Here is an 11,660-nt window from a genome sequence, read left to right on the forward strand (position 1 = left end):
ACTAATCCGCTGGTCTCTGGACAGGACTATTTTTTTGTCCATGGACTAAATTACCGTCCCATCTGGAGCCTTGGACAGCGGACAAGACGGTTTCTGCATCATGCGATAGTTAAGTATCCGCCTGAGAGCTGCAGCTGGAATTAAACATGTGCTGTGCGATGTGTCAGATTCCGAGTGGCCTAATGCTGACACACGATTGGCGTACGCACTGCTTCGAACCAGATGTGGGACAGGATAAGAATGTCTTGGAGGGGACGGGATGTGGACGGAATTTTTTGGAAGATGGGGCAAACTCTGGACGGGACGATTCAGACGGACATCTAAAATTTTGGACATAGTACGGGATGATCTTCGTCCAGTTCCATCCTTCGTCCCCGTCCTGGACGATCGTGAACTATAATCGTCACGTCCATAAAGCTGGTCTTATAACGTCCACCGATTCAGTCCGTCAACTGTCATGAACGCAGAACAGCTGACAGACAGACGACTCGTCATCCACTCACAAACCTAGAGCTGGAGGACGAAAACGGATGACATTTTTGAATGAACGGAACGGAACGGACTTCCGTTCCGATATCCGTCCGGCAAAGTTTTTTCGTCATTTTCATCATTTGTCACCTATTCGTCATCGTTACGAGACCGTCATTCGTCCGTTCCATCACTCGTCCATTCAAAAAACAGAATGGAACTGATGTTCCGGTGACGGAACGTACGTCCTTGACTCCCTGTGACGGAACTCCAGCTTAGCCAATAAAATCAGTCCACGTGTAAAATACTCCACGTGTAAACATGGAGTGATATAAAATGTTGCTCTAAACACCTTGGGCAAAGCTGACAGCGGCAGAAGAACCTATCCGTTGGACACGATCATCTCCTACTCCCCCGTTTACTTCTCTTTCTGGATAGCAACTTTTGCTGCTGAAACTGCAATTTCTCCGCCGAACTTCCATTCTAGGTTTTCCGATCGCGATCGGGATCTGGATCTGTGATCTCTGAGCTATCGATCTCTCTCGTTCTCGGGATCTGGCGTTCTAGGTTTGTTGTTCTTGTTCGGAATCCAGATCTTCTCCGTCGGATCTGCTATTCTAGGTCTTCCGATCTCGTTCGGGATCCAGAACTTTTTTTTCAGCTCGGGATCTTGATCTTATCTTATTGTTCTGGCACTCTAAGGCCGCCGATCTCGCTCGGAATCTGGAATCTTATCCGTCGATCCGGGTATTCCGCACTCGCTAAGTTCTCTCGCTCAGGATCTGGATCATCTTTGGCGAAACTGTTACTTTGCACTTCGATTAGAATCTGGTTCTTTATCAGCTGAAACTGTTATTCCACGTTTTTCAATCTCTCTCGCTCAAATTCTGGATCTTCGTCGGCAAATCTGTCCTTCCTCATCGGCGAATCACGCAAGCACCGAATCCAGATTTTCGTCGGGGAAACTGTTCTTCCACGTTTGCTAATCTCTTTCGCTGGTCATCTGGATCCTAATCAGCAGAAACTGTTACTCCACAGCTGCTTGCCTCTCTCACTCAGGACTTGGATTTTCCAGTCCTCTTGAACAAGGTACCGCGTTATTCCACATTTTCTAATCTCTCACGCTCAGGATCTGGATCTTCATCAGCGCAGTACTGCCTTATTCCACATTTTCTAATATCTCAGCTCAGGATCTGGATCTCCATCAGTGCAGAACCGCGTTATCCCAGATTTTCTAATCTCTGAGCTCAGGAACTGGATCTTCATCACTGCAGAACTGCGTTACACCACATTTTCTAATCTCTCCGCTCAGGATCTGGATCTTCATCAGTTCCATATTTTCTAATCTCTTCGCTCAGTATCCGGATCTCCTTCTCCGCAGTGCTGAGATATTCCACATTTTCGAGTCTCTCCGCTCAGGATCTGGATCTCCATTAGCGAGGTACTGAATTATTCCACATTTTTCTATTCTCTCCGCTCAGGATCTGGATCTTCATCAGTGCAGAGCTTCGTTACTCCACATTTCCCAATCTAGTCGCACAGGATCTTGATCTTCATCCGCAGAACAATCAATCAACCGAGGGCTGTTGATATCGCCATGGATCTGGATCCTCTTCCCTTGATCTGACATTCCCGCGATCTTGCCGATCTCTCCAGCTCGAAGATCCGTCGCTCCAGAGTTCCCGATCCAGCGCGGCGGCCATGGACGTGCACCTCAAGGAGCTATTCTGCAAGTTCGAGCACCAGTTCGGCACGGGCCCGGGCCTGGGCCCGACCCACGGCACGTGCCTGCTCAAGGTCGACGGCGCCTCTCCCGCCTTCATCGTCTCCCTCTACCGCGCCGCCGCCGCCCTCTTCCGCTCTGACCCCTGGAAGCGCCTCCGCCCCTGCCACGTCATCGGCGTCCGCGTCGGCAAAGACTCCGACTGGCCCGCGGCGCAATTCCTCGGCGGCGACGGCGGCGACCTCGCCGTCCACCTCCTCCGCCCCAACGGCGACCTCCTCCGCCTCGTCTTCCTCCCCGAGCCCGTCCTCTCCCCGGCCACCAAGAAGATGATCAGATCCCTCGCTCTGGAGCCGTCCGACTCCCGCTCCCGCCTCTTCCCCGCCGTCGATCTCGCCCCCCCCGCCGCCCCCTTCCGCAACCCCTCCCTGGAGGACCTCCGCCACCTCTTCGCCTTCCTCCGCGCCGCCGCCCTCCTACACCCGCTCCTCCGCGCCCCCGGCGGCCGGCCCTTCATCGAGACCGTCGACGTGGACTGGCCCGCCGAGCTGGCCCCCCGGTGGGCCCCCCACGCCGCCGTCGCCGTCACCCTCTCCCACCCCCCCGCCGCCGCCGCCGACGACCGCCGCCCCGCCGCCCAGTCCTGCGCCTTCTGCGCCGCCGACGCGCCGCCGGACTCCGCCCTCCCGTGCAGCGGCTGCGCCGCCGTGGTCTACTGCGCCGCCGCCTGCCAACGCCAGCACTGGAAACAAGCCCACCGCGCCGTCTGCGGGCTGTACAAGTCCATGATGGACAAGGAAGAGGAGCTCGCCATGGACGCGCTCTTCCTCTTCCCCTGCGACGCCCCCGACCCCTGCCTCTGGCTCGACTCCCTCGGGCTGCACCACAAGGGCATGTGGCGCCGGCTATGCGGCTGCTCCGCCGCCCGCCGCCCGAACGGCGACCGCGACCCGTGGGGGAGCGCCGGCCCCCCCGACGAGCCGGCCCCGGGGGCGGGGCTGGTGCTGCTCACCGGCTGGGCGGAGTACTACAACCTCCGCGGGCTGCCCATGGCGAGCCCGGCCGCGGCGATTCTGTCCCACCCGCTGACGGTCTACCACGCCGTGACGGCCGTGGCGGTGGGGTGCAAGCGGCGGCTGGCCAAGGGGAAGGAGGTGGCGGTGCACTACCTGGGCCCGGAGGCGGAGCTGGACTGGGTCCCGGCCTGGGCCGAGATCGGGCATCTGCTGGCGGGGTCCGGGGGGCGGGTGGTGGTGTACATGGCGGGGGGCGCGGGGGGGGCGGTGGAGATGGCGGGGGGGCGGGTGCGGGTGGAGTTCGTGGGGGCGGAGAAGGAGCTGCCGAGGGCGGACGCGGCGGTGGCGTTGAATTGCGGGGGGGAGGAAGAGGGGGAGTGGTGGGGGGAAGCCGTGGAGCGGGTCAGGGCGGCGGGGGTGGCGGCGCTGGTCGTCACGGGCCGGAGCGAGATGGCTTGCGCGGCGGCGAAGCAGGCCGTGCGCGCCGCCGGGCTGCATATCACGCACCCGGTCGCTCCGAACCCGTTCCGGTCGCCCGTCCGCGACCGGCCCAGCGCCCACGCCCTCCCCAGCTTCAGCAACGGGTTCATCTTCTGCGCCGGCGCCTGACCTCAGTACATTTTTCTCTCTTTTTCTTGTTTTTTTTTTTTTTTCTTTTTTTTTTCCATGGTTTTTGGTTATGGGTGGGAGATTGAGCGGTGGTGGTGGGTATTTATTTGTGCAGGGGGTTGCTTGCGGCGGTGGGGGAATCGGGGATGGAGATTCAGTATTCCGGGGGATGGCCGTTCGCGCGCCTGCGCGTCCCCCAGAATCACGTCCGTTGGGTGGAAACTGCGGAATCTCACCTTTTCAGCGTGGATTTCCCTGGTATCATCTCTCTCTCTTCATCATCTCTTTACCAGTCTGTCTCTCACCCTACTTCCAGACTTCAAATCTATGTATCTTCATAAATCTTTTTGCTTAGTTACCTCCCCAACTCTCTGTTTATCGAATCTCCCTTCCAGTATATATCTCTTTGTATTTACTTCATCCGTCTAACCACCGATCTAGCTCCCGTTTATCTCTCTTCATAGTCTCTTTACCAATCCGTCTCTCTCTAGAGTTCCCAATCTGTATATCTTCATTAATCTTTTTAGTTTTTTTCCTCTATATATCTTTTGTAATCTCTCTTCTGATTTATATCGCATGTATACTTTAAACCAATCCGTCTACCAGTCTGTCCTTCTCTATCATCAATCTCTTGACTCATGCTTTTCCAAAAAAAACCAATCTTTCTACTAATCTAATCTCCCCATCTTTCTCTTCATCAATCTCTTTTCTTATCTAGTCTATCCATCCATCTCTAGACTAATCTAATCTCCCTATCGTCCTCATCAATCTTTCTGCTGATCTATCTAATTTCTCTTTCCATTTCTCTATCAATCTCCAGACTTATCTAATCTCTCTCTCTTATCGCCCATCTATCTCTTCATCATTCTATCTAAAAATACCTCTTTATCTCTCTCTTCAAAAACTAATCTCTTAATATGTTCGTCGATCTTATCATCGCTCGATCTGTACAATTTATCGTACAGATTTTACAGTAATTTTCTTATATTGTAGGGATGCGGATGGAGGATATGAGAGTGGAGGTGGAAGACGCGAGATACTTGATAATTAGGACGGAGATCGAGGAGGGGCAAGATGGCGAGGCAGGCACACGTGCGAGGGAGTTTATGAGGAAATTCCGTCTCCCCGAGAGAGTCGACGTGGAACGAATCTCTGCGACATACGAGGACGGTGTGCTCACCGTCACCGTCCCCAGGCTCCATTCGGTGTGGTCACCGCTCTTGGTTCGACCCTCGGACGGTGACGAGACCGGTCGCAAAGTCCTCGCACGTGCCGCCTGATTGTGCTCCTTGTCGCCGAAAGTGTCGGTTGGTTGTTTTATCTTTTAGACCGTTTAGTCCCTTTCTCTATCTTCGATGTTGCTTCTCTTTTAAGGCCATTCCGTCGCCGACTTCTCTCTTCTCTCTCTCTTTTTCAGGTTCTCTTCTTCTCTCCTTTCTTTCTTTTTCCGTTTCTTCCTCTTTCTCTCCCCTCTCTTCCTCTCTCCTCTCTTTGTTCTTCTCTCTCTCTCCTCTTTCTTTTTCTCGTTTTCTCCCTTCTCTCTCCCTCTCTCCTCTCTTTGTTTTTCTCTCTGTCCTCTATCTTTTTGTCTTGCTCTCCCCTTTCTACCTCTCTCCTCTCTTTGTTCTTCTCTCTCTCTCCTCTTTCTTTTTCTCTTTTTCTCCCTTCTCTCTCCCTCTCTCCTCTCTTTGTTTTTCGCTCTGTCCTCTAGTGTTCGCCCAACCAATATCCATCCTTCATCTGGTATCGGACAACCGATATCCGATATCCGGGAAAAAATGGGACGGTGCTGGATATCAGATATCGGTTGATATCCGTCTATAAGGAGTTAGACGGATATCGGATATCGGTCGATATCTGTCTATAAGGGGTTAGATGGATATCGGTATCGGATACTGAAGGTGGAGGGACGAGGCGGATATCGGATGCCGGATATCGATTTTCAATATCCAGATGTCGGAGACGGATACCGGATGATGGATATCGGTTTTCAATATCCGGATATCGGTACTGATATCGATAAGCTATCTATCTCACTCATTTGTTTATTTGAATCTAACGACTTAAGTTTTTTTATGTTATCAACCTTTATTAATATGTACAATGTAATATTTTTATTTTCTTCCATACGGGATAACCGGATTCGCAGTTTACATTAAAATTCGAATCGTCTTATCCCATATGGAAGATATTTTAAATACTGCGTTGTATATATTAGACAATTACATATATTAAATGAATTAATATTATATTGATAAATTTCCTTAATATTATTATCGACTTATATATTATATATATTTACTATATAATTTCTTCGCGCAATAAATACAGGCTGAAATTTCTTTTATCTTCCATATGGGATAAAGTCTTCAGAGATTTTTAATCTCGGAATCCTGCTGTTATCCCATATGGAAGAAAAAATAAAGTTCCACTTGTATATATTACAGTGCCAATAAACAAACTAAAAGCTCTAAATACCCTCTACCGCAAGTTGATACGCCTAATCACTTGTTAAAAATTAATGAAATATATGTTTACAAAAATATCGGTGTTGGATATCGAAAACTAATATCCACACCTGATATCCGATGTCGTCATCCTTCCCCCTGAGACGGGACGGATCTCGACATTGAACGGATATCGGTATCGGATATCGGCACTGTAACAACCGATATCCGATATCAAGATATCGGAATGAACAGATACTGGAAAATTGCCTTTTCGGTATCCGATACAGCATCCGTCCCGATACTGGCATCTGGTACCGGTATCGGGACGGGCGGACACTAGTGTCCTCTATCTTTTTGTCTTGCTCTCCCCTCTCTACCTCTCCCCTCTCTTTTTTTTCTCTCTGTCCTCTATCTTTTTCTCTTGCTCTCCCCTCTCTCTAGGGTTCGCTGTCCCGATAAGGGTATTGGATTACGGTATTGGGACGGATGCTGTACCGGATAACAAAAATCAAATTTTCGTATCCGTTTTTTTGACATCCAGATATCGGATATCGGTTGCTACGGTATTGATATCCGATATCGGTATCCGTCTTGATGTCGTAATCTGCCTCCGTCTCTCGGGGAGGATGACGATATCGGGTATCGAGAGTGGATATCGGATTTTGATATCCAAGTTAGAGAGGATATCTAAAAATAATATTAACCCATAATTGATCAGCGGTTAGAACGGATCAACAAGGGCAAGAGGGTAATTGGGGAGCTTTTTGATTGATTAAGTGGGTCGTTTAATATATACAGCTGAATCTTTTCAATTTCTTCCATATGGGATAACAGGATTCAGAGTTTAACATTAAACTCCGAATCCTTTTATCCCATATAGAAGAAAATAGAAATTTTCAGCTCTATTTATTGGACGATGTGTTAACATATTAAATAACCAACATATATATGGTGCTTTAAATATAGCGATGGTAGAATAAAATATTATTTTATCATTTAATGTATAGCCTAACTCATTTAATATATACAAAGCAAAATTCTAATTTCTTCCATGTGGGATAAAAATCTTGTACTCTATATATTAACTGAGGTTGAAAATACATAAGAAATGTACGACATGGATGCATATTAGTCATTGAATGTGATTGATGCAGGACGACGTCGGGGACAGGGTCCTGCCGTCACCGAGGAATGAGACTCGGTGTCAAGGGCGTTGGTGCCCGACGTCTACTCAAGGGTCGTCGTCCAGCACGGGTTTCCTACAGGGAAGACCTACGATGAAATGCACCGGGTAGGGGTTTCGTACGTGTAGTCGCCGACAAGCAAATGGGTGTCAACCTCCGGGTATCGACGGGGTCGCCCAGAAGGCGGGGGAATAGACCTCCTGACCCCCGTCCGGGCGGACCAGGTTGCTACGGCGCCGAACGGGATGTCTCCCGCCGGAGGGTGCTCGCACGTGACGGGCGAACCCGACTCGTACCAAACCAGATAAGACGCTCAATTTCACGTAATTTTCACTCAACCTGTCACACTCACCTCTGTCTAACCCGAGCGCGGTGGAGGCAACCAAAAATATACTGCAAGAAATAAAAGACGGTTCGGGACGATGTACCTTCGGGCTTGTTCCAGGGATGATCGTCTCCGTCCCAGGAAGTAGAGTATGCCGGAGTCATTGGCGAGGAGCATTATGGCAGACGACGATCCGGGTCGTGTGGGGCACCTGTGCGTAGTAGTGGGGGAACCCAGAAGCGGGTGAGATAACCGTCGGATGCGACGTAGAGTTGGAGGCACGGCGCCGTAGGGCGGTGCAGAGCGGGCGGCGCTGTTGACGCAGGGCGGCCGGGCTACGGGCACAGCGCGGTGTGAGACGCTACACGGCAGGCACGAGCGAGTCTTGAGGGCGCAGCGTGGCAGCAGCGTCCACGATCTAACGACCGAGACCGGGCAGGGGAAAGCATCATAGGGTGCCGAGTACAGGCATAGCGGCGGGCGTAGAGGTCTGATGCCTGGCCGAAGGGGCAGAGCGCGCGCAAGCGCGACGAGGGCAGCGGCGGTGATGATTTGGGCGACGCCGAAAGGGTCACCGCACGAGTAACGACAGGCCAACCCCTAGGGTCCTCCGCTGGGAACTAGCGGGGCTGGTAAGCACGCTGGGGACGGTCCGTCGAGGTACGTCCGGGGGCTCGATAGCAGCAGGTTGCACTCGGGCTCGGGCAGTGCACGAGGGCGTCCAAAGGGGTAGTTGGTTGGGCAGGTTGAGGCGAGGGCAGTGACTGCGAGCAGCCACCAGGTGCAGCGGCGCGCCGGTGCAATGCCAACGGACGCGGGGTCCGGCTGCAACTCGGCAGGAGTGAGCAGTGGTGCAGTTGGCGCGGGAGGTGACGACGAGAGCCCTGAGGCTTGGAGGCGTCTCCATTGGCGGGGCCACGGTCAGGGTCGACGGGAAGGCCGATCGGAGTGCCCACGACTGTGGCGCGGGCGACTGGCGCAATGTGGCGCCGCGACCGTGCGAGAAGTACGGCGGACGCTCAGCGCGGCTGCGGGAGTTCCTGCGACAGCGGCCGGTGGTAGCAACGGCGCGAGCTCCTTCCTCTTCTCCTTGCGTCTTCTTCGCCCTCTGCTACTCTTCCCCTTCTTCTCCTTCTTCCTCCCTTCTCCTCTAAGGTCGAAACCCTAATTATTCAACGAGAACTGTTCTTCTTCAAAATTCAACGAGAGATTGTTTTCCTTAGGGCATCCCTCCTTCCCTTATATAGGGGGGGAGAGGGGTGGCCCATGGATCAAAAGACAAAGAAGACCCAAAAGGAAAAGCGATAAGACCTATGATCAAGGACATGAAAACGAAGGAGAAGAACGAGGAAAACCAAGACGAAAGGGGAGGGGGAGATCCTTATAAGGACGAACCTCCCTCCTTACACATGAGCATGACGTGTAGGAAAATGACTAATGACAAAGACCAAAACCAAAATGACGAACGAAACAAAAAAACATAAAGATGATGATAAGGTGTGCATCACCCGGGATATTTGAATCCCGATGTGCGTACCGTCGCCTTGTCTTGCTGAGCGGGCTGAACACGTATGGCTGGTGCTGTCGAAGAGGACGGTGACGTCTCCACAGACGTTTCCGAGGCTGCTTCTGGTGCTGCGCAATCAGTGATGACAAAATTTATTTTTTCTAACGATACCGGATATCGATATCTGGATACCGGTTCTAATACCCAGATATCAAAATCCGATATCCGGTATGCGATACCCATTTCGTCCTTACCCCCCGATATCCGTCATCGATATCTGTCTAGACCTAAAGGACGGATGTCGACAGCTGTCCCGATTTTTTCTGAATATCGGATATCGGTTGTTCGATATTGGATATCGGACGGATATCGATTGGACAATCACTACCTCTCTCTTCCTCTCTCCTCTTTCTTTTTCTCTTTATCTCCCTTCTCTCTTCCTCTCCCCTCTCTTTGTTTTTCTCTCTGTCCTAAATCTTTTTCTCTTGTTCTCCCCTCTCTTTGTTTTTCTCTCTGTCCTCAATCTTTTTCTCTTGCTCTCCCCTCTCTTCCTCTCCTCTCTTTGTTTTTCTCGGTCCTCTATCTTTTCTCTCGCTCTCCCCTCTCTTCCTCTCTCCTCTCTTTGTTTTTTTGTCTCTCTCTTCTTTATTTTTCTCTTGCTATCCCCTCTCTCTCTCCCTTTTTCCTCTTAGTTTTTTTCTCTCTCCTCTTTCTTTTTCTCTTGTTGTTCCATCTATCTTCCTTTATCCTCTTTCTTTTTCTCATTCTCTCCCCCCTCTCTTCCTCTCTCCTCTTTTATTTTTCTCTTGCTCTCCCCCTTCTTTTCCTCTCTCCTCTTTTCTTTTTAACTTGCTCCCCCCCTCTCTTCCTCTATCCTCTTTCTTTTTCTGTCGCTCTCCCCCCTCTTCCTCTATCCTCTTTCCTTTTCTCTTGGTCTCCCTGTAACTCACAAATTATAATGTTTATTTGATGAATATTACATTATATTTATGTGTTTTTATGGCCATATTTGCATGTTATCATATATAAATGGAGATAAATAACTTACACTTTGATTTTATTATTGTTTATAATTTTTTATTATTTTTTACATGGCATTTGACCTCTTTGCATTGAATTAATATTTTTTACAGGGCTTAGAATACTTTGCTAAAGGTTGGTAAGGGTTTTACTAATTTTCTGGAAATTTTCCATATTTTGTTTATAATTTTCTGACTAGGATTTAGCCAAGAAATGATTTTACGAATTTAAAGAATACATATTTTATTTATTTGGCATTTATAATATATCTTTATATTAGACGTACCATCCACGTCATTCGCCCAAAATTTGGGCAAATAAGTGGATGCATTTTTTTAATAATAATGAGAGAGAGGGAACATTATTGGTTCATTATGGCATCGCAAATCGCGATGCCATAATGAGCAAATCATTAGATTGCATGGAACTACGTGGCACGGAAGGCGAGAAGAAGAAAAATGTACATTTTTTTTATTCTTTTCATGCAATAAATGCACACGGAGAGTCGATATCTGTGTGCATTTATTAAAGTAGAATCCTCGTACGTAGTCGATTAGCCACATGCATTGATTGCACGCGACTAACCGACACATGTGCATTTATACTAATAAAAGGACATCCATTGTATTTAATACATGCAGCGTTGATTCGCCGCGTGTGTTAAGTGCACATGGAAATTGAGGATGCGTGTAATAAAAAAGCGGTAAGCTCACCGCTTTATTAATTTTTATTAAAAAGGGGCTAACAAGGGTGACGTGGCATTTTCTTAGCCATTTAAAAACAGAATTATTGAGCAATGATTGCGCCCTTTTGAAGCACACAAAAATGTGGCAGCGCACGACCCGAGGATGGAGAGAACGATGAAAAGCATTAACCAACCAGAAGATGCCATTTCATGAGATATTTGGAAGAGAGATAAAAGATCCAATGGTTGAGATTAAACGCCAATAAAATGGCGATATCTTGAGATCTAGCCGTCCAATTGAGCTGAAATCGTCTTTTCCCCCTCTACGATCCATACAGTTGGATTTTTAAATTGAGGTCGGGAAGAAGGCGAAATTCACTTATGGGAGCTCTCTCCAAGGATTTGGCCAGGAAGGACGCAGGAGGTTCTTTGGAAGTCGACAGATCTTGGTTCATCATTGAAAATTGTAAGTTTCTAATTTGATTTTTGAACTTCTTCTTGAACAATTCTAAAACGCCTAGGCATGGGCGAAATGTACATGCCCTTGAAGTTGTTTTGAAATAAATTTAGCATTCCATTTTGATTTTGATTCGAGATCTGATTTTTAATCTTTAGTTCTACATTGATTTGGAACATTTCTGCATTTTTAGATTTTCAGATTTGGGTCGAATTT

The 11,660-nt window shown here is 49.2% G+C and overlaps 2 protein-coding genes across 5 annotated transcripts; both read left to right on the plus strand.

The window, feature by feature from the left end:
- Positions 1–821: 821 nt before the first annotated feature.
- On the plus strand, positions 822–4,074 carry LOC144708059 (zinc finger MYND domain protein). 4 transcript variants are annotated; one of them, XM_078581353.1, is made up of 3 exons: positions 822–1,909; positions 1,973–3,821; positions 3,932–4,074. In XM_078581353.1, exon 2 carries the CDS (start codon positions 2,170–2,172, stop codon positions 3,814–3,816), a length of 1,647 nt encoding a protein of 548 aa, XP_078437479.1. In that variant the 5' UTR covers positions 822–1,909; positions 1,973–2,169; the 3' UTR covers positions 3,817–3,821; positions 3,932–4,074. The 4 variants fall into 4 exon arrangements, with proteins under 4 accessions (XP_078437479.1, XP_078437480.1, XP_078437478.1 ...); XM_078581354.1 differs by having other exon boundaries at positions 2,125–3,821; XM_078581352.1 differs by having other exon boundaries at positions 822–1,557; positions 1,654–3,821.
- LOC144707412 (HSP20-like chaperones superfamily protein) lies at positions 3,963–5,096 on the plus strand. Its single transcript, XM_078580514.1, has 2 exons — positions 3,963–4,074; positions 4,810–5,096. Exons 1-2 carry the CDS (start codon positions 3,963–3,965, stop codon positions 5,094–5,096), a joined length of 399 nt encoding a protein of 132 aa, XP_078436640.1.
- Positions 5,097–11,660: the final 6,564 nt, after the last annotated feature.

Source organism: Wolffia australiana, chromosome 9, assembly GCF_029677425.1.
Source record: "Wolffia australiana isolate 7733 chromosome 9, ASM2967742v1".
Lineage (NCBI taxonomy): Eukaryota > Viridiplantae > Streptophyta > Magnoliopsida > Alismatales > Araceae > Wolffia > Wolffia australiana.